The sequence below is a fragment of the Pipra filicauda genome, unplaced genomic scaffold (assembly GCF_003945595.2).
Source record: "Pipra filicauda isolate LSUMZ 115617 unplaced genomic scaffold, ASM394559v2 scaffold843_size68076_pilon, whole genome shotgun sequence".
Lineage (NCBI taxonomy): Eukaryota > Metazoa > Chordata > Aves > Passeriformes > Pipridae > Pipra > Pipra filicauda.
The window spans coordinates 1-20997 of NW_024105024.1; the positions used below are offsets into that span (position 1 = coordinate 1).

General features: G+C 60.2%; 3 protein-coding genes across 3 annotated transcripts; all 3 read left to right on the top strand.

Moving 5' to 3' along the window:
* Positions 1–4499: 4499 nt before the first annotated feature.
* On the top strand, positions 4500–6987 carry LOC113992260 (class II histocompatibility antigen, B-L beta chain-like). Its single transcript, XM_027729382.2, has 5 exons — positions 4500–4584; positions 5096–5365; positions 6061–6342; positions 6612–6718; positions 6821–6987. The coding sequence occupies exons 1-5, from the start codon at positions 4500–4502 to the stop codon at positions 6827–6829; spliced, it is 753 nt and encodes a 250-aa protein (XP_027585183.2). The 3' UTR covers positions 6830–6987.
* Positions 6988–8894: 1907 nt separating this feature from the next.
* Positions 8895–11548, top strand: LOC113992258 (class II histocompatibility antigen, B-L beta chain-like). Its single transcript, XM_027729377.2, has 5 exons — positions 8895–8979; positions 9474–9743; positions 10459–10740; positions 11257–11363; positions 11467–11548. The coding sequence occupies exons 1-5, from the start codon at positions 8895–8897 to the stop codon at positions 11473–11475; spliced, it is 753 nt and encodes a 250-aa protein (XP_027585178.2). The 3' UTR covers positions 11476–11548.
* Positions 11549–18232: 6684 nt separating this feature from the next.
* On the top strand, positions 18233–20594 carry LOC113992259 (class II histocompatibility antigen, B-L beta chain-like). The gene is made up of 5 exons (XM_027729380.2): positions 18233–18317; positions 18829–19098; positions 19795–20076; positions 20345–20451; positions 20555–20594. Exons 1-5 carry the CDS (start codon positions 18233–18235, stop codon positions 20561–20563), a joined length of 753 nt encoding a protein of 250 aa, XP_027585181.2. The 3' UTR covers positions 20564–20594.
* The last annotated feature ends 403 nt before the right edge of the window (positions 20595–20997 follow it).

Here is a 20997-nt window from a genome sequence, read left to right on the forward strand (position 1 = left end):
CCCCCTTCTCACCCCAGAGCTCCTCGCCTGCAGCACGGAGGGCTCCCAGTAACACCAGTTCCCATAAATGTCCCCCCCAAAAAAGGTGTTAGGTGGGGTCCTGGGTGGGATCTGAGGATGTTTGGGGGTTCCTTGGGGGGCTGTGGGGTGGTTAAGGGGGCCCCAGCACACTTTGGGATGTGTTGGATGCCGTGTGGGGGTGCAGATGTCCCCCCAAAGCTCCCCCAGAACAGGGTGACACAAGGGGGGGGCACAGAGGGGTCCCCATTCCTGATCCATCCTGGAACAACCACACTGGGGGCAACTGGGATCAGAGTGGGAGCAGCCGTGCCCCTACTGGGTTCACACTGGGAGTGACTGCAAAAATACTGGGAGTGTGTGAGAGGGACTGCAACCATACCAGGATGACTGGGATCAAACTGGATTCATACTGGAAGTGTCTGGAATTTACTGGGATCATACTGGGGGTGACTGGACTCATCGTGGAGTCATACTGGGAGAAACTGGGACCATGCAGGGGCAAATGGCATCGTCCAGGCAGTGACTGAAAGTGCCTGGGGCCAGACTGGACTCAGACTGGGAGTCCCTGAGAGGGAAAGGAACCATCCTGGGGGGGGAACTGGAACCTTCTTGGGGGCAACTGGGATCCTATTGGGAGTGACTGGGATCCTAGTGGGAGTGACCAGGACCATACTGGAAGCATCCTGGGAGTGACTGTAAGTGACTGGGATCATACTGGGAGTGACTGGAACTACATAGGGGGGAACAGGGAACCAGTGGGGTCATGGTGGAAGCCAACTGGGACATACTTGGAGCAACTGGGATCCTGCTGGAAGCAACCAGGAGTGACAGGGTGCATGCTGGAGGCAACTGGCATAGACTGGGAGTGACTGGGAGTGACTGGGATCATCCTGATGGGAATTGGAACCATCCTGGGCCAAGTGAAGTCACTGCAGGTCTGCAGGTGAATCCTCTGGGGTGCCCGGTCCCGAGGGAGAGGCTGAGGGGACCTGCAGGCAGCCGAGCCCCGCCTTGGCCACAGCCCAGCGAGCCAGGACAGCCCTTGTGGGGCTCTGCAGCCCCGGAGCTGTCAGGGCCAAGGGGCACCACGGGCAGCCCTGGCAGGGCAGGGTTTGTCCCGAGCTGGACACGCATCGGGGAGAGGAGGCGGCACAAAGGACAGAGGGAGGGGAGGGGAACAGAGAGGGGAGGGAAAGAGAGGGGAGGGGGAATTTTAGAAAGGATAAAGAGGAAAGAAAGACAAAAGAAAGGAAGAAAAATAAGAGAAAAAGCCAAGTTTCAATATTCAGTAAATGTGTGAGTCACTGAGAGCTCCCAGGTCAAAGGCAGGGGAAGTGTTTGCAGGGGACAGGAGCCTGTTCAGGGCTCAGGAGCTGCTGCTGCCCAAAGGGAGGAAACGCCCCGAGGGCTCGGAGCAGAGTTTGTGCTTTGGGGCCTTTGCCAAGAACCCGCAGGAGGGAAAGCAGTTCCAGCCAGGGGGGCCCAGGGGCTCCCAGCACGGGCCCAGGGGCTCCCAGTCCCCCCCAGGATGGGCCCAGTCACCCCCAGGATGGGCCCAGTCACCCCCAGGATGGACCCAGTCACTTTTAGTCATGCCCAGTCTGATCCCAGCATGATCCCAGTCACTCCCAGTCTGATTCCATTCTCTCCTAGTAGGATCCAAGTTACCCCCTGCAAGTTCCCAGTTGCTCCCAGTCAGTCCCAGTATAATCCCAGTCAGTCCTGGTGTCTCCCACTATATCCCAGTTGCCCCCAGTGTGGTCCCACTCACTCCCAGTTGTTTCCAGTAGCTTCCAGCATGATCCCAGTTGCTCACAGCCACTCCCAGTCACTCCCAATGTGGTCCCAGTCGTTCCCAGTATGATCCCAGTCACCTCCAGCCTTATCCCACTTGCTCCCAGTATATCCCAGTTGCATCAGCATGGTCCCAACTGCCCTCAGAATGCTCCCAGTCACTCCCAGTATGACCCCAGTCAACCTCACTGTAGCCCCAGTTGCCCAAGCATTGGGCAAGCTGCTCCCACCGAGATCCCAGTATGATCCCACTTGTCTCCAGCATGGTCCCACTTGCTCCCAGTTCCTCCCAGTTTCCCTGAGCAGAGATCCAGTTGCTCCCAATATGATCCTAGTATGATCCCTGTATGATCCCAGTCCAGTCACAGTTACCCCAGCATGGTCCCAGTTGCCTCCAGCACAGATCCAGTCAATTCAAGTGTGATCCCAGTCTTCCCTCAGCAAGGTCCCAGTCAATCCCAGTTGCCCCCTTGTAGATCCAGTCACTCCCATTTGATCCCAATTGCCCCCTGCAGGCTCCAAGTCACTTCCCAGAGTGTCTGTGTCCCCCCTGTCCCCCCACCCCGCTCTCACCCCCTTTTCTCTCCCCACAGAGCTCCTGAGCCGCCGGCGGCCGCAGCCCCTCCCCGTGGCCTCGGGCCCAGCCGGGACCCCCCAAACCCTGCCCTGATTTTGGGGGGTTGCCTGTCTCCCCCTTCCCTGCATTTTTTCCCACACTAACCAGCTGTTCCCAGTGTTCCCAGTAAAGCTTCTCAGTGCTCTGCAGTCCTGCTCACTGGAGTGAAGTGGTTGGGGGTGACTTGGGGGGAAACCGCGGGGGGAGCAGAGTTTGAGGGGGGCAGAACTGTCCCCAGGATGGATCGGGTATGGGGAACCCCCTGAGTCCTCCACGTGTCACCCTGTTCATGGGGAGGTTTTGGGGGAGGGCATCTGCACCCCAACAGGGCACCCAGCGCACCCCAAGAGGTGCCAGGACCCACGTAAACCCCGTAAAAGAGGTGTTGGGAATCCCAAATTCAGTGGGAGGGGAGTGGGATCATTAAAAGTGGATGGGGGTGAGATGGGTCTGAGGAGTGGGGAATGATGGGGAAGGGGTGGGAGAGGTCAGAAAGGTGGGGAAAAGGAGGATGTGGGACATCAGCCCCTCTTGCCTCCTCTTTCCCCCCTTTTCCACCATCCCCCCGCTCACCCGACAGCTCCTCGCCCACAGCCGGGGGGGCTCCCAGCACCACCAGGACTCCCAGCACGGCCCCAGCTCCCCGTACACAGTGAAGCTTCCCAGTTCTCTGCACTCCTGGTGACTGGGGAGAAGTGGGGGGGCTTCAAAAATCCTGGCAACAGGAGGGTTTGGACACTCCCTGACTCCAAAACATCACAAAAGAGGGATGTGGACACCCCTAGACTCCAGAAATCCTGGGAACAGGGGGGTTTGGACACTCTCAGACATTCAAAATCCTGGGAACAGGAGGTTTGGAGACTCTCAGAACTACAAAATCCTGCAAAAAGGTGGTTTAGGCACATGCGGACCTTAAAAATCCTGGGAATGAGGGGTCTGGAAACTCCCAGAGCAAAAAAATCATAGGAACAGCGGGGCTGGGAACATTCAGAACTCAAAAATGTTGTGAGCATGTGGGTATGGGCTCTTCTAGACCCTAAAGGTCCCACGAACCAGGGTTTGGGGCACTGTGAGACCCCAAAATATTGGAAAAGAGGGACTTAGCCTCCCAATAAACCAGGACCTGTGGGGTTTGGGCTGTCACAGAACTAAACAATCCAGGAAAAGGGGATTTATGTACTCCAAGACCCCTAAAATTGGAAGAACAGGGAAGGTTGGGCACTCCTAGCTCATCAAATCTTAAAATATAGCAGTTTGGGCATCATCAGCATCTAAAAAACACGGAAAGAGGGGGGTTGGGAACATTCAGATCCTAAAAATCTTGGGAACACGGGAGTATGGGCTCTCATAGACCATAAAAATCCCAGAGACAGGGGGGTTGGATCACTCCCAGACCCCAAAATATCAGAAAAGCGGGGTTGTACACTCCCAACCCACCCAAAATCATAGATTAAGGTCGTGTGGGCTCATCCAGAGTTCAAAAATCTTGGGAACAGGGGGGTCCAGGCACTCCCGGGTCTTCAAATCCTGGGGAAAGTGGGGTTTGGGTACCATCAGTGTCTGAAAACCCCACGAACGTGGTGGTTTTGAACATTCAAACCGCAAACATTTCAGGGAACACGGGGGTTTGTGCTCTCCTAGACCCTAAAAGTCCCAGGAACTGGGGGGTTGGAGCACTCTAAACCCAGAGGATTGGAAAAGAAAGGGCTTAGTCACTCCCAGACCCTAAAACTCCTGAGAAGAGAGGGGTTTGAGCACTCCCAGACCTAAAAAATTCGGGAATGGGGGGGTATGAGTCATCTCAGACCCTCAAAATCCTGGGCCCCCCCGAACCCCCCAGCCCCGGGGCTGCCGCGGGGGCCCCCAACGGCCCTCAGCCAATCCCAAAGCGCCCACGCCGCCCGCGCCCAATCCCAGCGCGCCGCGCTGATGACTCATCAGTCGCCGGGAAGATGCCTCGAAAAAAGGGCCCCAACTGCGCCCTCAGCCAAGCCCAGCGCGCCCCAAACCCCCCAAAACGGCGCCGCCCGGCTGGTTTGGGGCTGTCAGCAGCTGTCCGGCGCTGGGCATGGAGCGTGTGCGGGGAGCTGGGGCCGTGCTGGCGGTGCTGGTGGTGCTGGGAGCCCCCCCGGCTGCGGGCGAGGAGCTGTCGGGTGAGCGGGGGGGGCGGGCAGGGGGGTGGGGTGGGAAAAGGGGGGAAAGAGGGGAGAAAAGAGGGGTTGGGAGCCCCAAAAGTGAGTGCGAGGGGGGTCGGAAGGCCCAGAGTGAGTCGGAGGGTGGTGGGAACCCCAAAGTGAGTGCGGGGGGTCTGGGGATTGTGGGGACAGTGGGAAAGGAGTGGGAGAGGGGGGAAAGGGGTGGGTGGGAGAGCAGGCAGAGGGGTGCCATGGCGGTCCCTGGGTGTTTCTTGAGCCCTGGAGCAGTTCCTTGGGGCTCTGGGGGGGTCGAATCCGCAGTGGGGGGGTCCCCAACCACCCTTGTCCATCCCCGGGGGCTGATGGGGGGGGTTCCCCCCTACAAAGAGCCGGTGCTGGGGCGTCCGTGGGGCAGAGGGGATGGGAAAGGGGGGTCCGGGGTGGCCCCCTGAGCTCCCAGCCTGCTGTGGGGGGCTGCGGATGATGGGGGTGGACAGGGCACCCCCTGACCCGTGTCCTGCACACACAGGTGTGTTCCAGTGGATGGGAAAGGCCGAGTGTCACTTCATCAACGGCACCGAGCGGGTGAGGTATGTGGACAGGTACATCTACAACCGGGAGCAGTACGCCCACTTCGACAGCGATGTGGGGGTCTATGTGGGGGACACCCCGTATGGAGAATTCTGGGCCAGGAAATGGAACAGCGACCCCGAAATTCTGGAGTACGAACGGGGTGAAGTGGACAGGCTCTGCCGGAACAACTACAAACTTGGTGCTCCGTTCATCGTGGAGAGGAGAGGTGAGTGTGGAGCAGAGCGGGTCCCCTCAGCCCCTGCCCCGGGAATGACCCTGGAGCCCTTCAAACCCTCCCTGGGAATCATCCCAGACCCCTCAGGCCTCCCTGTGCCCTTCCCTTGGCCTGTTGCCCCTTCCCAGTTCTTTCCAGTCTCTCCCAGTCCTTCCAGTGCCCCCTAGTCTCTCCTAGTCCATTCCACTTTTTCGCACTCCATCCCAGTCCATCCCAGTCTCTCCCAGTGCCCCCCCCGCGTCTCCACCCCGCTGGAGCCACCGAGCTCCCGCCCCTCAGCCAATCCCAGCGCGTGTCTCTGATGACGCTCCAGTTGCCAGGCAGACCCAAACAAAGACTTCCCTCACCAGGACTCAGCCTCCCAGTCCCCATTGCTTCCTTCCCAGTCCAGACCAGTCATTCCCAGTCCTTTGCAGTCATTTCCAGTCATTCCTAGTCCCCGTCACTCCATTCCCAGACCCTCTCACTCCATTCCCAGTCGTTCTCACTTCACTCCCACATCTCCCAACTCTCTCCCCAGTGCCCCCCTAGCCCAGCCCCTTCTCCCCCACTCTATTCCCAGTCTCTCCTACTGCCATCCCAGTCCCTTCCACTGCCATCCTAATCCCTCCCAATGTTCTCCAAGCCCTCTCCCCTCCCTCCCAGTGCCCCCCAGCTCAGCCCAGTGTCTCCCCCGTCCCTCCCAGTGCCCCCCAGCGTGTCCATCTCGCTGGTACCGTCGAGCTCCCAGCCCGGCCCCGGCCGCCTGCTCTGCTCCGTGATGGATTTCTACCCTGCGCCGGTGCAGGTGAGGTGGTTCCAGGATGGGCAGGAGCTGCCGGAGCACGTGGTGGCCACCGACGTGGTCCCCAACGGGGACTGGAGCTACCAGGTGCTGGTGCTGCTGGAAATCCCCCCCCGGCGCGGGGTCACCTACAGCTGCCAGGTGGAGCACGTCAGCCTGGAGCACCCCCTCAGCCGGCACTGGGGTACGGCCCGGCCCCCCCAGCACCGGGGGGGCAACTGGGGGCGACTGGGAGGAAGACTGGGAGGTGCTGGGGGTGATGGGAGGGGAGTGGAAAGGTCCTTAAGGGTCTGGGAGGGGCTGGGTGGGATCCCTAAAGGGGCTGGGTAGGGACTGGCAGGAGGTTTGAGGGATCCCCGGGTGGGCTGGGGGAGAGCGGGCCGGGCTCTGTGGGGTGCCGGGGGGTGCGTGGGAGGAGGTTTTGGGGGTGCTGACCCCCCCGGTTCCCCCCAGAGATGCCACCGGACACCGTCCGCAGCAAGATCCTGGTGGGGGTCGGGGGCTTCGTCTTGGGCTTGGTCTTCCTGGCGCTGGGGCTCAGCTTCTACCTGCGGGAGAAGGTAAAGGGGGGTCCCCAAATTGGGGTCGTGTCCCCCCCTTGCTCTCCCACAGTCCCCCCTTCCCCCCCCACCCCGCCCTCACCCCCTTTTCTCTCCCCACAGAGCTCCTGAGCCGCCGGTGGCCGCAGCCCCTCCCCGTGGCCTCGGGCCCAGCCGGGACCCCCCAGTCCAGCCCCGCCCACACTTTGGGGGTGTTCGTGTGTCCCCCCCGGCCCTGCTTTTCTTTGTATTCAAACCCCAGCTGGCTGCTCCCAGTGTTCCCAGTAAAGCTTCCCAGTTCTCTGCAGTCCTGGTTATTGGGAGACAACTGGGGGGCTCCGAAAATCCCAGGAACAGGGGGGCTTGGGCACTCCCAGACATTAAAAATCCTGGGAACAGGGGGGTTTGGGCAATCCCAGGCCCAAAAAATGATGGAGAAAGGTGGTTGGACACATCCAGAGCCCCAAAATCTTGGGAACAGGAGAGTTTGGGCAATGTCAACCCTCTGAAAAGCTGGGAATAAGGGAGTTGGGAACATTTAGTCTATGAAAATCTTGAGAACACGGGGCTATGGGTTCTCCTAGATACTAAAAGTCCAAGGAACTGGGGGGCTGGAACACTTCCAGACTTCAAAATATTGAAAAAGGTTTTTGAACACTCCCAGCCCCCTAAAACTCTTGGAAACAGGGGGGGTTTGTCATCCCAGACATTAAAAATCCTGGCAACAGGTGCTTTTGGGCACTCCCAGACCCACAAAATCCTGGAGAAAGGTGGTTTGGACGCACCCAGACTCCGAAAATCCTGGGAACAGAGGGGTTTGAGCAATGTCAGCCTCCCAATAAACCAGGAACAGGGGGGTTTGGGCTGTCCCAGAACTACAAAATCTGGGAAAAGAGAGGGTTAAGTACTCCAGGATACCTAAAATTGTGAGAATGGGGGGGGGTTTGGTACTCCCAGTTCATCAAATGTAAAAATAGAGCGGTTTGGGCACCATCAGCATCTAAAAAACACGGGAACAGGGGGTTTGGGAACATTCAGACACCAAAAATCTTGGGAACACGGGGGTATGAGCTCTCCTAGACCATAAAAATCCCAGGGACAGTGGTGCTGGATCACTCCCAGACCCCAAAATATCGGAAAAGAGGGGCTTGGACACTCCCTGAGCACAGAAATCCTATGAAAAGGGGGGGTTTGGGAACTCCCAACCCACCCAAAATCCCAGGAACAGAGAGGTTTGAGCACCTCCAGAGCCTCAAAATCTTTGGGAAAGGGATGTTTAGTCACCCCCAGCCCCTCAAAATCCTCACATTGTGCAGGTCCAGGCCCTCAAAATTCGGGAACACTGGGCTTTTGGCACTCCTAGACTTTGAAAATCCTGGAAAAAGAGGCTTTGGGCACTGCCAGCCCCTGAAAATCCCGGGAACAGGGGGGATGTGGCACACACAGACTGCCAATATTGTGGGAAAAGAGAGGTTTGGGCACACCCAGATCCCAAAATTTCTGGGAAATGGGGGGTGGGAGGCTTTGGCCAATGTCAGCCTCCAAAAAACCCGAGGAACAGGGGGGTTTGGGCACCCCCAGACCCCAAGAATCCTGAGAACAGCAGGTGCTGAGCACCCCCAGAGCCCCAAAATCCTGGTCAAAGGGCTATTTGGGCACTACCAGACCAAGCCCCCAAATGCGGAGAAGCTCCAGGCCCCCAAAAGTCCTGGAAAAGAGGGGTTTGGGTACCACCAAAAATCCTAGGGAAAGGGGGATTGGGCACCCTCAGTCCCCCATCTCCCTCTTGTTTTGGGCAGCTCTGAGCTCTGGGACAACTTGATCCTCTGTTTGAGGTTCTCCTGAGATGCGGGAGCCCTGGCTGGGCGTTTTTGGGTTGCCCTGAGCTTTGGGAGCCCCGAATGGGCATTTTTGGTGGGCCCTGAGCTCCCCCCTCCCCCGCAGCCCACGGACCCCCCCGAACCCCCAGCCCCGGGGCTGCCGCGGGGGCCCCCAACGGCCCTCAGCCAATCCCAAAGCGCCCACGCCGCCCGCGCCCAATCCCAGCGCGCCGCGCTGATGACTCATCAGTCGCCGGGAAGACGCCTCGAAAAAAGGGCCCCAACTGCGCCCTCAGCCAAGCCCAGCGCGCCCCAAACCCCCCAAAACGGCGCCGCCCGGCTGGTTTGGGGCTGTCAGCAGCTGTCCGGCGCTGGGCATGGAGCGTGTGCGGGGAGCTGGGGCCGTGCTGGCGGTGCTGGTGGTGCTGGGAGCCCCCCCGGCTGCGGGCGAGGAGCTGTCGGGTGAGCGGGGGGTGGGAAAGGGGGGCAAGAGGGGAGAAAAGAGGGGGTGGGAGCCCCAAAAAAGGGAGTGGGAGGGGGGTGGGAAGGGGCGGAGTGAGTGGGAGGGGGGTGGGAGCCCCAAAGTGAGGTTGGGGGGGTGTGGGGGTTGTGGGGCCGGTGGGCAAGGGGTGGGAGAGGGGGGCAAGGGGGTGTGGGAGAGCAGGCAGAGGGGTGCCCTGGGGGTCCCTGGGTGTCCCTTGAGCCCTGGAGCGGTTCCCTGGGGCTCTGGGGGGTGGGATGGGCAGTGGGGGTGTCCCTAACCCCCCTGTCCATCCCCGGGGGGCTGATGGGGGGGTTCCCCCCCAGGCAAGAACCGGTGCTGGGGCGTGCGTGGGGCAGAGGGGGGTGGGAAAGGGGGGTCCGGGGTGGCCCCCTGAGCTGCCAGCCTGGTGTGGGGGGCTGGGGGATGATGGGGGGGGACGGGGCACCCCCTGACCCGTGTCCTGCACACACAGGGGTGTTCCAGGAGATGGCAAAGTGCGAGTGTCACTTCATCAACGGCACCGAGCGGGTGAGGTACATGGAGAGGCACATCTACAACCGGGAGCAGCTCCTGCACTTCGACAGCGATGTGGGGGTCTATGTGGGGGACACCCCGTTTGGGGAGATCCAGGCCAGGCACTGGAACAGCCAACAGGAATATCTCGAGTACACACGGTCTGTGGTGGACACGTACTGCCGGCACAACTACGGGGTGTACACTCTGCCTGCCGTGGAGAGGAGAGGTGAGCGTGGGGCAGAGCGGGTCCCCTCGGCCCCTGCCCCGGGAATGACCCTGGAGCCCCTCAAACCCTCCCTGGGAATCACCCCAGACCCCTCAGCCCTCCCTGTGCCCATCCCCTTCCCTTTTGCTCCCTCCCAGTTCCTCCCAGTCCATCCCAGTCTCTCCCAGTCCGTCCAATCCCCCCTACTCTCTCCCAGTCCATTCCAGTTTTTCAGAGTCCATCCCAGTCCATCCCAGTCTCTCCCAGTGCCCCCCCGCGTCTCCACCCCGCTGGGGTCACCGAGCTCACGCCCCTCAGCCAATCCCAGCGCGTGTCTCTGATGACGCTCCAGTTGCCAGGCAGACCCAAAACAAAGACTTCCCTCCCCACCACTCAGCCTCCCAGGCCCGAGCGCTTCCTTCCCAGTCCACACCAGTCACTCCCAGTCCACACCAGTCACTCCCAGTCCACACCAGTCACTCCCAGTCCCTCTCACTCCACTCCCAGACCCTCTCACTCCATTCCCAGTCGTTCCCCCTTCACTCCCACATCTCCCAACTCTCTCCCCAGTGCCCCCCCAGCCCAGCCCCTTCTCCCCCACTCTATTCCCACTCCCTCCCACCGCCATCCCAGTCCCTCCCACTGCCATCCCAGTCCCTCCCAACGCCCTCCAAGCCCTCTGCCCTCCCTCCCAGTGCCCCCCAGCTGAGCCCAGTGTCTCCCCCGTCCCTGCCAGTGCCCCCCAGCGTGTCCATCTCGCTGGTGCCGTCGAGCTCCCAGCCCGGCCCCGGCCGCCTGCTCTGCTCCGTGATGGATTTCTACCCTGCGCCGGTGCAGGTGAGGTGGTTCCAGGACGGGCAGGAGCTGCCGGAGCACGTGGTGGCCACCGACGTGGTCCCCAACGGGGACTGGACCTACCAGGTGCTGGTGCTGCTGGAAATCCCCCCCCGGCGCGGGGTCACCTACAGCTGCCAGGTGGAGCACGTCAGCCTGGAGCACCCCCTCAGCCGGCACTGGGGTACGGCCCGGCCCCCCCAGCACCGGGGGCACACTGGCAGGGGGGACGGGGGCTCAGGGGGAAAATGGGGGCAATTGGGAAGGAGACTTGGGGGGAATAGGAAGGGCTCAAGGGTGATGGAGAAGCTGAGAAGGAGTTTGGTGGGTGTTGGGAGGGCTTGAGAGGGGCTTTGGGGAATCCTGGGAGCAGCTGGGAGGGAGTTTGGGGGAGCCTGGGCGGGACAGGAGGGAGGCTGGGGGGGCTTGTCATGACTGGGAGGGATTCTGAGAAGTGGTGGGGGGTCTGGGAAGGGACTAGGAGGGGTTTTGGGGTGTCCTCGGCATGATGGGAGGGGGTTTGGAGGGTCCTAAAGGGACTGGGAGGGGCTTTGTGGAACCCCCAAAGGGGCTGGGAAGGGACTGGCAGGAGGTCTCAGGGGGTGCTGGGTGGGCTGGGAGAGACTAGGATGGGGTTTGTAGAGTCCTGGGTGGTCTCTGGGAGGTTTTGGGGGTGCTGACCCCCCCCGACTCCCCCCAGAGATGCCACCGGACACCGTCCGCAGCAAGATCCTGGTGGGGGTCGGGGGCTTCGTCTTGGGCTTGGTCTTCCTGGCGCTGGGGCTCAGCTTCTACCTGCGGGAGAAGGTAAAGGGGGGGTCCCCAGGAGTCGTGTCCCCCTTTCCCAGAGCTTGTGTGCCCCCCTGCCCCCCCAGCCCCTTTGCTCTCACCCCCTTTTCTCTCCCCACAGAGCTCCTGAGCCGCCGGCGGCTGCAGCCCCTCCCCGAGGCCTCGGGCCCAGCCGGGACCCCCCAGTCCATCCCCACGCTGAGTTTGGGGGGTCGTATGTCCCCCCTGTTGCAGCTGTATTTTGGTGCTGAAAAATTCTCCAGAGCAGTTAATTAGGGGTGAGATAAGAAAGGGTTTATTCTGCCAAGGCTAAGATGTTACAGGACGCTCGCAGGCCCTGCCTGAGAGGTTACATTTTATAACACCATCCATCCAATCCCAGGTGTGTCCACCCTGTGGCCTTTACTCTGGTCCGCCCCGGGTCCGCCCCCTTAAAATGGGTCTGGGGTGTATTTCGGGACCCCCCATTCATCCCATCTTCACCATCATCAGAGCACAAAGGGTACATAGTTACCTAATTCCTGACCTATTCTGTGGTTTAGGCCTTGATATGCTGTTCTGCCAACAATCTAGGCCTTGCCTTGACAAAAGACTAAACATTTCTATTAGATTTGGGGCTATGAGTGATATAGGGAGGATAGAATGGGGTAAGAGGGTTAAGGAATGTATAAACAAAGGTACTGGAGAAAGGGAAAGGGACAAGGGACAAAAGGGGGGGGAGGTTGCTGCTTTTAAAATCTACTTCCACTACTTATAAAACTTAGAAGTCTTACAAATATTAGAAAAATAAAAAAAACATGAGGGGCTTAAGGCATCAAGGACACGAGGACCTGCCTGTCAGGGGCTGTTTGTCAGGGACAGGAGCAGGACTTTTTGGAGAGAAACAGGGATTAGGTATTGAAATGGGCTGCCCAGGGAGGTGGTGGAGTCAGCGTCCCTGGAGGTGTTTAAGCAAAGACTGGCCATGGCACTGAGTGCCATGTCTGCTTGACGGGCTGGGGATGGGGCGTAGGCTGGACCCCGGCTGATCTCACAAGTCTCTGCCAAGCTCATGGACTCTGGGCTTCTGTGCCAGCCCAGCCTTTGGGGACAGCGTGCTGGTGGCTCCGAGGCTCCGTCCTTGCCTTGCCTTGCCCATCTCCTGGCTGCCAGGCAAGGGCCTTGTGACATCACAGCCTCTGTGGAACAGCGCGGGGGCTGAAAACTGTCAGTGCTGCGTCCCCGTGCCCAGAGCCTGGGCAGAAGTCGGCTGGCAGGGACGGGCAGAGACTGTGCAGAGGTGTCAGCTCGTCCCGCAGCAGCACGATGCCCAGCCAGGGCATCTCCTGGCTCCTCAGGCTCTCGCTGCTCCTGCTCTTGCCTGGCCCACTGGAGCCTTGCAGCCGTGCCACAGGTGCCATTGCTGAGAACCGGGGTTTTCCTTGGATGGCCCCTTGCCAGAAAAGGCAGGAGAGGCTGGAGAGAGGGGAAGGAGGGGGGTCAGGCCGCTGGGATGGGGCCGGCGGGCCGTGAGCCCGAAGCCAGCAAGGCCTTGGGCCCACACGGTGTCAGGGGAGGACTGAGAGCCCCCAGGGAGGAGGAAAGCTGGGCAGGCCCCAAGGCTGCTGGGCCTCTTCCTTGCCAGCCCTTTGGCCAAGGCCCCGAGGCAGAGGTGGGGCTCAGCCCCTGCCCAGCAATGGGGCACAGGCTGAGCCCCAGGGACACCAGAGCCAGGCGGCCTGAGCTCTTCTTCCTGCAGCGTCTGCCTGGGGCAGCCCAGCCAGGCCTGAGTCTCTGCAGGAGAGGCCAAGCCCAGCCAGAGAGGGCTCAGCCCTCTGAGGCTGCACTCACTGCAAAGGGAACAAAACATTGGCCCACAGGACATCCTGCCCCCAAATGGAGAACTGGAAAGGTCAAGAATAAAAAAGTCACCCCCCTCCATTCTTCAAGAAATGTTTAGAGCTCTTTCCTAAAAGCATCCAGGACTCGGGTCACTCAATTTTCTCTCTGACAAGGGTTTTCCATGGTTCCCCTCTATTCCCAGGTTCAAAGGGGTCCCAGCACACTTTGGGATGTGTTGGATGCCGTGTTGGGGTGCAGATGTCCCCCCAAAGCTCTCCCAGAACAGGGTGACACAAGGGGGGGGCACAGAGGGGTCCCCATTCCTGATCCATCCTGGAGTAACCACACTGGGGGCAACTGGGATCAGAGTGGGAGCAGCTGGGCCCCTGCTGGGCTCATACTGGGATCATACTGGGAGTGACTGCAAGTTTTTGGGATCATACTGCGTGTGACTGGACTCATAGTGGGAGCAACTGGGACCATGCAGGGGCAAATGGCATCGTCCAGGCAGAGACTGAAAGTGCCTGGGGCCATACTGGACTCAGACTGGGAGTCCCTGAGAGGGAAAGGAACCATCATGGGGGGGGAATGGGAATAACTGAGACCACCTTGGGGGCAACTGGGATCCTCTTGGGAGTGACTGGGAGTGACTGGGATCATAGCGGGAGTGACTGGGAGTGACTGGTATCCTACTGAGAGTGACCAGGACCATACTGGAACCATCCTGGGAGTGACTGTCAGTGACCAGGATCATACTGGGAGCAACTGGGATCATGCTGGCAGCACAAAGGACAGAGGGAGGGGAGGGGAAAGGAGAGAGGAGGGAAAGAGAGAGGAGGGGGACTTTTAGAAAGGATAAAGAGGAAAGAAAGACAAAAAAATAAGAAAAATAAGAGAAAAAGGCAAGTTTAAACATTCAGTAAATGTGTGAGTCACTGAGAGCTCCCAGGTCAAAGGCAGGGGAAGTGTTTGCAGGGGACAGGAGCCTGTTCAGGGCTCAGGAGCTGCTGCTGCCCAAAGGGAGGAAACGCCCCGAGGGCTCGGAGCAGAGTTTGTGCTTTGGGGCCTTTGCCAAGAACCCGCAGGAGGGAAAGCAGTTCCAGCCAGGGGGGCCCAGGGGCTCCCAGCACGGGCCCAGGGGCTCCCAGTCACCCCCAGGATGGGCCCAGTCACCCCCAGGATGATCTCAGTCACTTTTAGTCACGCCCAGTCTGATCCCAGCATGATCCCAGTCACTCCCAGTCTGATTCCATTCTCTCCTAGTAGGATCCAAGTTACCCCCTGCAAGTTCCCAGTTGCTTCCAGTCAGTCCCAGTATAATCCCAGTCAGTCCTGGTGTCTCCCACTATATCTCAGTTGCCCCCAGTGTGGTCCCACTCACTCCCGATCATTTCCAGTAGCTTCCAGCATGATCCCAGTTGCTCACAGCCACTCCCAGTCACCCCCAGTGTGGTCCCAGTCACTCCCAGGATGGTTGCAGACTCTCCCAGTAGATCCCAGTTGCCCTCAGCATGCTCACAGTCATACCCAGTTACTTCCACTTGCCCCAGGATGCTTCCAGTTCCCATCAGTACGATCCCAATCACTCCCAGTCACTCCCAGTCTATGCCAGTTGCCTCCAGTATGCATCCTGGCACTCCCAGTCACTCCCAGTTCCACCATACTTCCACCATGGCCCCATTGGCTGCCAGTTCCACCCGTGTGTATTTTTACTCACTCCCAGTATGATCCTGGGCACTGACAGTCACTCCCAGGATGGTTCCAGTATGGCCTTGGTCACTCCCACTATGATCCCAATCACTCCCAGTCACTCCCAATTGGATCCCAGTTACCACCAAGGTGGTCCCAGTTGCTTCCAGTATGATCCCAGTTGCCCCCCGTGTGGTTCCAGTTGCTCCCATTCACCCCTACTGTGCTTCCACTCACTCCCAGTATCATCCCTGTCACTCCCAGCCATTCCCAGTAGATCCCACTTGCCTCCAACAGGCTCCCAGTCACCCCCAGTATCATCTCAGTCACTTTTAGTCATGCCCAGTATCATCCCACTATGATCCCAGTCACTCCCAGTACAATACCAGTCTCTCCTAGTAGGATCCAAGTTACCCCCTGCATGGTCCCAGTTGCTCCCAATCACCCCACTAGAGTTCCACTCCCTCCCAGTCCCTCCCAGGACCATCCCAGTAGGATCCCAGTGACACCCCAGATGGTGGCACCCACACCCAGGATGAACCCAGACATGCCCTGGCACTCCCAGGATAAAGCCATTTGCCCCCAGCAGGCTCCCAGTTCCTCCCAGTCACTGACTATGGTTCCAGTTGCTCCCAGGATGATCCCTGGCACTCCCAGTCACTCCCACTATGACCCCAGTCAGTCTCAGTATGATCCCACTCACTCCTGGTCTCTCCCAGTATATCCCAGTTGAAGTCAATGTGGTCCCACTCACTCCTGGTTGCTCACAGTAGCTTCCAGCATAATCCCAGTTACTCACAGCCACTCCCAGTCACTCCCAGTGTGGTCCTAGTTGCTCCCAGTTTTTCCACTGTGATCCCAGTTGCTCCCAGTTGCCCTGAGCAGAGACCCAGTTGCTTCCAGTATGATCCCTGTCTGATCCCAATCTGATCCCAGTAATATCCCAGTATTATCCCAGTACAATCACAGTTGCCCCCAGCATGGGCCAAGTTGCTCCCAGTTGCCTTCAGCACAGATCCAGTCAATCCAAGAGTGATCCCAGTCTTCCCCCAGCATGGTCCCAGCCAATCCCAGCTGCACCACTGTAGATCCAGTCACTCCCAGTTGCTCCCAGTTACCCCCCACATGGTCCAGGTCACTCCCAGTTGCTCCCAGTCACCCCCAGGATGGTTGCAGACTCTCCCAGTAGATCCCAGTTGCCCTCAGCATGCTCACAGTCATACCCAGTGACTTCCACTTGCCTCACGATACTTCCAGTTCCCATCAGTACAATCCCAGTCACTTCCAGTCTATGCCAGTTGCCTCCAGAATGCACCCTGGCAATTCCAGTCACTCCCAGTTTCTTCCAGGATGATCCCAGTTGCTCCAAGTATGTCCCCAGTCGGCTTCCAGCATGGCCCCAGTGGCTCCCAGTTCCCCCCGAATAGTTCCAATCACTCCCAGTATGATCCCAGTCACTGACAGTCACTCCCAGGATGGTTCCAGTGTGGTCCTGGTCACTCCCACTAGGATCCCAGTCACTCCCAATTGGATCCCAGTTGCCCCCAAGGTAGTCCCAGTTTCTCCCAGTATGATCCCACTATGAGTCCAGTCACCCTCAGTACAATCCCAGTAACTTGCAGACACTTCCAGTACGACTCCAGTTTGATCCCAGTCATCCCCAGTATGACCCCAGTCACCCTCACTGTGTCCCAAATTTCCCCTAGCATGGGTCAAGCTCTCCAACTGTGATCCCAGTATGATCCCAGTACTCCCCAGCATGGTCCCAGTTGCTCCCAGTTTCTCCCAGTGTGATCCCAGTTGCTCTAAGTTGTCTCTAGGACTGACCCAGTCTCTCCCTTTAAGATCCCAGTCCGATCCCAGTATGAGCCCAGCAGGGGCCCAGCTGCTCCCAGGATGACCCCAGTTGCCCCCAGCGTGGTTCCAGTTACTCCCATTCACCCTTCCTATGGTTCCACTCACTCCCAGCCAATCCCAGTATATCCCAGTTGCCCCAGTTCTGGTCCCACTGGCTCCAGTCCAGGTCTCGGTGTATCCCGGTGTCCCCCCTGTCCCCCCACCCCGCTCTCACCCCCTTTTCTCTCCCCACAGAGCTCCTGAGCCGCCGGCGGCCGCAGCCCCTCCCTGTGGCCTTGGGCCCAGCCGGGACCCCCCAGTCCAGCCCCGCCCGCACTTTGGGGGGGTCGTGTGTCCCTCCCGGTCCTGCTTTTGTTCACACCCCAGCCGACTGCTCCCAGTGTTCCCAGTAAAGCTTCCCAGTTCTCTGCAGTCCCTGTTTTTGGGGGGGCAGTGAGGGGGTTCTGAAAATCCCAGGAATGGGGGGGGTTGGGCACTTCCAGACCCACAAAATCTTTTGAACAGGGCTTTTGGGGACATTCAGACCCCAAAAATCTTGGAAACATGGGGGCTCTCCTAGATCCCAGAAGTTACAGGAACATCGTGGTTGGGGCACTCCCTGACCCCAAAATATTGGAAAAGAGGGGCTTGGACACTCCTAGACCATAAAACTAATGGGAATAAGGGGTTGGGGCACTCCCAGACCCTAAAAATCCCCGAGAAAGTTTGCTTGAGCACATCCAGAGCCCAAAATATTGGAAAAGAGGGGACTGGGCAATCCCAAACCCTAAAAATCCCCGAGAAAGTTTGCTTGAGCACATCCAGAGCCCAAAATATTGGAAAAGAGGGGACTGGGCACTCCCAAACCCTAAAAATCCCAGGCAGAGTGGGATTTGGAAAGCGTCACACCCCCAGAATCCCAGGAACTGGAGGTTATTGGGCACTCGGGGCCACCCAGAACCTCATTCCCACGTATACAGGTCAACCCAAACGCCAAACCCAGGAATCCGGGAACTCCCAGAACCCACCTTGGACCCCCCAAGGCCCGCGCAGGGTCAGCAGCAGCAGCCAATGGGAGCGAGCGGTGCTGGAGCGTCATCAGCTGCCGGGCAGACCCGTCTGGAACGGAGCCCTCCCTGAGCTCAGCCAATCAGAGAACGGCCTCCGGTGATTTTGGGGACCCGTGGGAGCTGCGGGAGCCCTGGCTGGGCGTTTTTAGGTTGCCCTGAGCTTTGGGAGCCCTGGCTGGGCACTTTTGGTGGGCCCTGAGCTCCCCCCTCCCTCGCAGCCCACGGACCCCCCGAACCCCCCAGCCCCGGGGCTGCCGCGGGGGCCCCCAACGGCCCTCAGCCAATCCCAAAGCGCCCACGCCGCCCGCGCCCAATCCCAGCGCGCCGCGCTGATGACTCATCAGTCGCCGGGAAGACGCCTCCAAAAAAGGGCCCCAACTGCGCCCTCAGCCAAGCCCAGCGCGCCCCAAACCCCCCAAAACGGCGCCGCCCGGCTGGTTTGGGGCTGTCAGCAGCTGTCCGGCGCTGGGCATGGAGCGTGTGCGGGGAGCGGGGGCCGTGCTGGCGGTGCTGGTGGTGCTGGGAGCCCCCCCGGCTGCGGGCGAGGAGCTGTCGGGTGAGCGGGGGGGGCGGGCAGGGGGGTGGGGTGGGAAAAGGGGGGAAAGAGGGGAGAAAAGAGGGGTTGGGAGCCCCAAAAGTGAGTGCGAGGGGGGTCGGAAGGCCCAGAGTGAGTCGGAGGGTGGTGGGAACCCCAAAGTGAGTGCGGGGGGTCTGGGGATTGTGGGGACAGTGGGAAAGGAGTGGGAGAGGGGGGAAAGGGGTGGGTGGGAGAGCAGGCAGAGGGGTGCCATGGCGGTCCCTGGGTGTTTCTTGAGCCCTGGAGCAGTTCCTTGGGGCTCTGGGGGGGTCGAATCCGCAGTGGGGGGGTCCCCAACCACCCTTGTCCATCCCCGGGGGCTGATGGGGGGGGTTCCCCCCTACAAAGAGCCGGTGCTGGGGCGTCCGTGGGGCAGAGGGGATGGGAAAGGGGGGTCCGGGGTGGCCCCCTGAGCTCCCAGCCTGCTGTGGGGGGCTGCGGATGATGGGGGTGGACAGGGCACCCCCTGACCCGTGTCCTGCACACACAGGTGTGTTCCAGTGGATGGGAAAGGCCGAGTGTCACTTCATCAACGGCACCGAGCGGGTGAGGTATGTGGACAGGTACATCTACAACCGGGAGCAGTACGCCCACTTCGACAGCGATGTGGGGGTCTATGTGGGGGACACCCCGTATGGAGAATTCTGGGCCAGGAAATGGAACAGCGACCCCGAAATTCTGGAGTACGAACGGGGTGAAGTGGACAGGCTCTGCCGGAACAACTACAAACTTGGTGCTCCGTTCATCGTGGAGAGGAGAGGTGAGTGTGGAGCAGAGCGGGTCCCCTCAGCCCCTGCCCCGGGAATGACCCTGGAGCCCTTCAAACCCTCCCTGGGAATCATCCCAGACCCCTCAGGCCTCCCTGTGCCCTTCCCTTGGCCTGTTGCCCCTTCCCAGTTCTTTCCAGTCTCTCCCAGTCCTTCCAGTGCCCCCTAGTCTCTCCTAGTCCATTCCACTTTTTCGCACTCCATCCCAGTCCATCCCAGTCTCTCCCAGTGCCCCCCCCCCGTCTCCACCCCGCTGGGGCCACCGAGCTCACGCCCCTCAGCCAATCCCAGCGCGTCTCTCTGATGACACTCCAGTTGCCAGGCAGACCCAAACCAAAGACTTCCCTCACCAGGACTCAGCCTCCCAGTCCCCATGGCTTCCTTCCCAGTCCAGACCAGTCATTCCCAGTCCTTTGCAGTCATTTCCAGTCATTCCTAGTCCCCGTCACTCCATTCCCAGACCCTCTCACTCCATTCCCAGTCGTTCTCACTTCACTCCCACATCTCCCAACTCTCTCCCCAGTATCCCCCCAGCCCAGCCCCTTCTCCCCCACTCTATTCCCAGTCCCTCCCACTGCCATCCCAGTCCCTCCCACTGCCATCCCAATACCTACCAATGTCCTACAAGTCCTCTCCCCTCCCTCCCAGTGCCCCCCAGCTCAGCCCAGTGTCTCCCCCGTCCCTCCCAGTGCCCCCCAGCGTGTCCATCTCGCTGGTGCCGTCGAGCTCCCAGCCCGGCCCCGGCCGCCTGCTCTGCTCCGTGATGGATTTCTACCCTGCGCCGGTGCAGGTGAGGTGGTTCCAGGATGGGCAGGAGCTGCCGGAGCACGTGGTGGCCACCGACGTGGTCCCCAACGGGGACTGGACCTACCAGGTGCTGGTGCTGCTGGAAATCCCCCCCCGGCGCGGGGTCACCTACAGCTGCCAGGTGGAGCACGTCAGCCTGGAGCACCCCCTCAGCCGGCACTGGGGTACGGCCCGGCCCCCCCAGCACCGGGGGGGCAACTGGGGGCGACTGGGAGGGAGTTTGGTGGGTGCTGGGGGTGCTGGGAGAGGGTTGGAGTGTCCTAAAGGGGCTGGGAGGGGCTGGGTGGGATCCCTACAGGGGCTGCAAAGGGACTGGTAGAAGGTTTGAGGGACCCCCGGGTGGGCTGGGGGAGAGCGGGCCGGGCTCTGTGGGGTGCCGGGGGGTGCGTGGGAGGAGGTTTTGGGGGTGCTGACCCCCCCGGCTCCCCCCAGAGATGCCACCGGACACCGTCCGCAGCAAGATCCTGGTGGGGGTCGGGGGCTTCGTCTTGGGCTTGGTCTTCCTGGCGCTGGGGCTCGGCTTCTACCTGTGGGAGAAGGTAAAGAGGGGGTCCCCGGCGGTTTTGTCCCCCCCCTTACCCACAGCCTTTGTGCCCGCCCTGCCCCCCCACCCCGCTCTCACCCCCTTTTCTCTCCCCACAGAGCTCCTGAGCCGCCGGCGGCCGCAGCCCCTCCCCGTGGCCTCGTGCCCAGCCGGGACCCCCCAGTCCATCCCCACCCATACTTTGGGGGGTGTCAGAGACTGGAACAGTTAATGATTTATGCATTCTAAGAGACTTCTGCAGGCTTTTGACTTTCTGATGGGCAACTGGGCCCATCCCCCTCCTCCAGTGCAGAAGATGTCAAGCCCCAAAAGGCGGGAAGAGCCGAGTTTACCACGCCCTCCACATGAACTCCGCGCCAAAAAGGGGGACACCCCCCCCTATGGAAACAACTCCCCACCTTGGGGGAGGTGCAAAGGATATGGATATTGACTGGTGACTTTGGGGGTTTGGGGGGGATTTTTGCTTCTTTTCCCCTCCCCACCTGCGGATCCAGACCATTGCTTTTACATGGCTGGATCCAGTGGGCGGTGACTATTTACA

Excerpts from the sequence above, each read along its gene's own strand:
- LOC113992260 (XM_027729382.2), top strand. The coding sequence starts at position 4,500 with ATGGAGCGTGTGCGGGGAGCTGGGGCCGTGCTGGCGGTGCTGGTGGTG. Across the intron at positions 4,585-5,095 it reads TGCGGGCGAGGAGCTGTCGG|GTGTGTTCCAGTGGATGGGA; the intron begins GTGAGCGGGGGG and ends CTGCACACACAG. Across the intron at positions 5,366-6,060 it reads GTTCATCGTGGAGAGGAGAG|TGCCCCCCAGCGTGTCCATC; the intron begins GTGAGTGTGGAG and ends CGTCCCTCCCAG.
- LOC113992258 (XM_027729377.2), top strand. The coding sequence starts at position 8,895 with ATGGAGCGTGTGCGGGGAGCTGGGGCCGTGCTGGCGGTGCTGGTGGTG. Across the intron at positions 9,744-10,458 it reads GCCTGCCGTGGAGAGGAGAG|TGCCCCCCAGCGTGTCCATC; the intron begins GTGAGCGTGGGG and ends CGTCCCTGCCAG. Across the intron at positions 10,741-11,256 it reads CCCCCTCAGCCGGCACTGGG|AGATGCCACCGGACACCGTC; the intron begins GTACGGCCCGGC and ends GACTCCCCCCAG.
- LOC113992259 (XM_027729380.2), top strand. The coding sequence starts at position 18,233 with ATGGAGCGTGTGCGGGGAGCGGGGGCCGTGCTGGCGGTGCTGGTGGTG. Across the intron at positions 18,318-18,828 it reads TGCGGGCGAGGAGCTGTCGG|GTGTGTTCCAGTGGATGGGA; the intron begins GTGAGCGGGGGG and ends CTGCACACACAG. Across the intron at positions 20,077-20,344 it reads CCCCCTCAGCCGGCACTGGG|AGATGCCACCGGACACCGTC; the intron begins GTACGGCCCGGC and ends GGCTCCCCCCAG.